The sequence below is a fragment of the Geospiza fortis genome, unplaced genomic scaffold (genome assembly GCF_000277835.1).
Source record: "Geospiza fortis unplaced genomic scaffold, GeoFor_1.0 scaffold178, whole genome shotgun sequence".
Classification (NCBI taxonomy): Eukaryota; Metazoa; Chordata; class Aves; order Passeriformes; family Thraupidae; genus Geospiza; species Geospiza fortis.
Genome location: NW_005054466.1, coordinates 1,163,667 through 1,167,995, shown reverse-complemented (window position 1 = coordinate 1,167,995; position 4,329 = coordinate 1,163,667). Strand labels below are relative to the sequence as shown.

Sequence of the window (4,329 nt, the reverse complement as noted above, 5' to 3'; positions counted from 1 at the left end):
GCCCAGCCCAGCCCAGCCCAGCCCAGCCCAGCCCAGCCAGGCCCAGCTCCCCCAGCCCTGCAGCGCTGCCCAAGGCTGGCATGGACCATCAGAGCCTCTTCCCTCCTCCCCCCGATCATTGTGTGGCCTCAGTGCCCACAGGGAGAGGTAGGACACCATGCCCAAGGCATCTAGGCAGGATAGCAGCACGCAGACAGCCCCAGGCAGGACAGCACTTCTTTAATGCTCCAAAGGACTTAGCGGGAGGAGATGCAGAAAATTGCAGAGAGGGTCCAGCCCAGGCAGAGCTGCAGTGAGGCTGCAGAGGGATGCCGTGTCATTCCCACAGCTCCTCCCTGCTCAGCCAGCCAAGGGCACGGGCAGGGGCCCGGCAGCCATCCCACCCTGTCAGTCACACACCCGGATGTGGGCATCTTGTGGGTAGACACTAAAATACGGGAAGACTTTCTCAGTGAAGGTGGCCTCCAACTGCTGGATGAGTCTCATGTCCTTTGTGCTGTAGAAGGTCACTCGGCCCCCTTCGTAGTCCAAGCAGACCATGATTCTCTGCAGTTTTTCCCTGAGTGCCAGCGGCTGTGGGGTCATGCAGACTGTTCTGTACTGGCCATCCGACTGCATTAGCAGCACCCAGAGCTTCTCAGATCTCTGCAGGTCGAATGGCTGCTTCCTTGGCACGGACTCCAGGGCAACCCCCAGGGACCACCAGCCTTCTTCCCCGACCTCCACCTCCCAGTAATGCCTCCCAGATGTGAACCCCTGGGAGCCCAAGACACTGTAGCTGCTCATGAACCTCTTGGGGGTGTCAGGGAGGTTTTGTTTTTCAGCTCCTACCCGGACCGTTTTGCAGTCCCGCGAGAGGATCAGGTAAGGATTCGCCGTCTCTGGGTCCAGCGTCACCTGCTCTAAAGGGTGACACAAACATCAGTCTGTGCCTGCTGAGAAGAGAACCAGCACCTCTCCTCCACCCTGCACCACGGGGCTGGGACCTGTCCTGGGAGCACAAGGGGCACTCCTGCAGCCCCCTCGGGTGGCCTGGGACACGGGAGCCTCACTGTCCCCACGCTGGCACCCGAGGGTGAAAAGATGCTCCCTGAGGCAGGACTGAGCCAGGCAGTGTCCCCACACGCAGGGGACAGACACGATGGGCTTTGCTAAAGCTGCTCCCAGATGTGCTGGATAGTGCAGCCTGTGGGGAGCAGTGCGTGCCGTGGCTGTGAGCAGGCAGTGCTGCAAGGCAGGAGGGGCCAGGCCAGTCCCTGCTCCTGTGACAAGGGCTCACCCAGCTCGGAGCCCTGCTCTGCCGAGCCCGCAGGCAACCGAGCTGCAGAGCCCGAGCTGCCCATCCACCAGGGATGTTCTGCTGCCATCCCGTGGCCATCTCACAAGGCCACACAGCTGTCACTGTGCGGTGTCACCAGCCCAGACCCTCTGCCAAACCCACTCCTCCGGGGACAGCAGGGGGGAAACTGAGGCACGACTCTCCTGTGCTCAAGTGCATCATCCCAAAAACGGAGAGTGTGGAGAGCGGCCTCAGCACCAATGGGGCCAGCCACACCTCAGCCCAGCAATGCTGCATCATGTGGGCCCTGAGCACCTGCAAAAGCACTTCTGATCACACCTAAATGCCAGCTAAAGTCATGTACAGCCCCTCTGCTCAACTGGGCACAGCCTGGCACGGCCTCCTGCTGTCCTGGCCCTGGCCTGGCGTCGCAGGACAGCATCCCTGGTGCTGCCTGGCACAAGGACACACCTGGATTTTATAGCAGGCCACGTCAAAACAATAGCACTCAGCTCTAGACAGATGCTGGGTTTAGATGTGGTGTGAGCCTATCTCTGCACCAAGGACAAGAGGACACTCATCCTGGAAAAGCTTTTCCCCCTCAGTTCTGCTCAGCAGCTCCACAAACTTACCCCTTATGCCCCACTCTATCGCACTCCTCAGGTTCTCTGGAAGAAGGAAAGGAAGATGCATGAGTGTCTCTCCTGTGGCACCTGTCCTGCTCCCCAGCAGGGCAGCAAGCCAGATGTGGAGCCCCAGGCTCCAGCAAAGCCCATCCTGGGGATGGTTCCCATCTGGAGCAGCCGTTTTGCTCCTGAGCCCCAGGCAGAGGCACCAGGCAGTGAGGATTCCCCACTGCCAGCCAAGCCCAGGGGAAGCACAGCACAGAGCCAGCAGGGCTTTACCTCTGAATTTATCCACCATGTCCACGACCTGCTGGCTCCTCCAAGTGAGGCTCTGAATGCTCTTGTGCAGCTCTGGGGAAACTGGCTCTGGGATCGGGGCCTTGGCTGCCTCACAGCTGAGGGGAACAGCGAGAGGAGCTCAGAGCCCAGCCACCAGCCAGGGCCAGGAGGGAAACAGGGAAATCCCTGCGGGCACAGAGCCCAGGGCAGCTGTGTCCCTGCTATCAGCACAGGAACCCCATCTTTAGGAGGGGTGCAATGGCCTCTGGTTCCTGGGAACATCCCATGAAATCCCAAATCCCCAGCAGGGCAGACCACCTCCTTGCCGGCTCCTGCAGCGCTCCCAAAGCTCTGGCCAAAGGAGCTGAGCAGGAGGAGAGGGACACCGAGCCTGTTTCATACCTGCTCAGGATTCTGCCAACATCCTGCAAGAGAGAAAACACAGGAGAGCTGTGGCACTGCCGAGGGCCAGCGAGCTGCAGTGGCTGCCCAGCTGTGGGAAGCAGCTTAAGGGGCTGGGGCTCAGGCCACACCTCATCCCAACCCTGCCTTCCCTCAGGGCCCTGAGCCACAGCGGGCACAGCAGTCCCGCACAGCTCAGTGTCACAGTGTCACAGCACAGTGTCACAGCAGAGTGTCACAGCACAGTGTCACAGCCTGGTGTCACAGTGTCACAGCACAGTGTCACAGCACAGTGTCCCAGTGTCCCAGTGTCACAGCACAATGTCACAGCACGGTGTCACAGCACAGTGTCACAGCACAGTGTCACAGTGTCACAGCACAGTGTCCCACCATTGCCCCAGCCCGCACCAGGATGCAGAGGGTGCCAGCTGGGTGTCCCCAGCCCCAGCAGGGCTCACAGTGCCCAGGGGCTGATGCTGCCTCACCTTGAGGAACTCGACCGCCGGCTGGTCCCGCTGCTCCTGGATCTGCGCAATCACCGTGTCCAGCAGCGACTGCCTCTCCAAAACCCTGCACGTGTATTCCTCGCTCTTATTGACCAGCTCCAGGGACATCTGCTCCAGCTGCCCCAGCAGGGTCTCCTTCTGCTCCTCCAGGCACTGCTGCAGCCCCTCAAAGGTCTCGGTCACACGCTGCAGCTCCGACCTCACCGTCACCTGCAAGGCACCGCACGGAGGCCCTGAGCCCACCCAGGCTCCGGCTGCCCCCGCAGGGACACGGCTGCTGCAGAGAGGGGGCAAGGATCACACACAACGGGACCAGGGGTTTGGAACAGGAACAGCAGGAAGAACAGAGACAGGGGGGGCAAGTCTGGATGTTGATGGGCCCAAGGAGGCCATATGGGATGGACAGAGAAAAGAACGTTGGTATGGATTAGGAGACAAGTATATATGGGGAGAGGGAAAGATGGGACACTCCTGGGGAGCCACAAGGGTGAGCAGTGGGGGGCATGGAGAGGAACACACACCTGCAGGTCTTCACTTTTCTGGTCTCCTCTGCCCTCCAATTTTTCTTTCTGTTCTTGTAAAGAAAGCAGGTTTCTCTGGAGTGTCTCCTGGGGCAGGGATTAAAAAAAGGTATTTCTGTTAATTTTGGAGTGGCATTCACAGGAGGGAAATGATATCAACAAACAACACCTGTGAGGACAATCCCAATCTGGGGAGTCACTGGGGGTGACCCCTGAGTGTCTGGTAGTGAGTTTTGAGCTCAGAGGCAGAAACCACCTCACCAAACCCACTTTAGTCAGGCTGGGGAGATCCCCATCCACAGCTCTTATGGCCAGAAACATTTCTGGAATAACTTCATATGGAAACCCTGAAGTTTGTGGTTTGTGAGTTTCTTTTTCAATTGTTTTTAATTAGAAAAAACAACTCTCGACACTGGAAGTGTGATTTCTGAGAAGAGGTTTGCAGTGACAGTAGCAGGGACTGAGACATGCCCCATAAATTTCCTGGAGTATTGACAAACTCCTCCTGCTCTGAGGCATCTCCTGCGCTGCAGTGAGCCGAGACCCCAGCCCACACTGTGGGGCAGAAAGCCTGGCTGGGGACATGTGGGGCACAAGGGACCCTGTGGGGACCCAGAGGGGTGAGCAGGGAGAGGGACCCAGGCTCCTGCGTGGGCTGGGGCCAGGCGATGGCAGAAGCAGCAGGCCCAGCAGGGCGGCTACAGCAGCCGCAGCTG

At 59.2% G+C, this 4,329-nt stretch overlaps 1 protein-coding gene across 1 annotated transcript; it reads right to left on the bottom strand.

Moving 5' to 3' along the window:
- Positions 1-202: 202 nt before the first annotated feature.
- LOC102040516 (E3 ubiquitin-protein ligase TRIM7-like) lies at positions 203-3,934 on the bottom strand. Its single transcript, XM_014309920.2, has 7 exons — positions 3,875-3,934; positions 3,614-3,700; positions 3,072-3,302; positions 2,587-2,609; positions 2,185-2,300; positions 1,912-1,947; positions 203-902 (listed from the first exon to the last, which is right to left on the bottom strand). Exons 1-7 carry the CDS (start codon positions 3,932-3,934, stop codon positions 388-390), a joined length of 1,068 nt encoding a protein of 355 aa, XP_014165395.1. The 3' UTR covers positions 203-387.
- Between the last annotated feature and the right edge of the window lie 395 nt (positions 3,935-4,329).

Excerpts from the sequence above, each read along its gene's own strand:
- LOC102040516 (XM_014309920.2), bottom strand. The coding sequence starts at position 3,934 with ATGTTTCTGGCCATAAGAGCTGTGGATGGGGATCTCCCCAGCCTGACT. Across the intron at positions 3,303-3,613 it reads AGAAAAGTGAAGACCTGCAG|GTGACGGTGAGGTCGGAGCT; the intron begins GTGTGTGTTCCT and ends GGTGCCTTGCAG. Across the intron at positions 1,948-2,184 it reads CATGGTGGATAAATTCAGAG|AGAACCTGAGGAGTGCGATA; the intron begins GTAAAGCCCTGC and ends TCCTTCTTCCAG.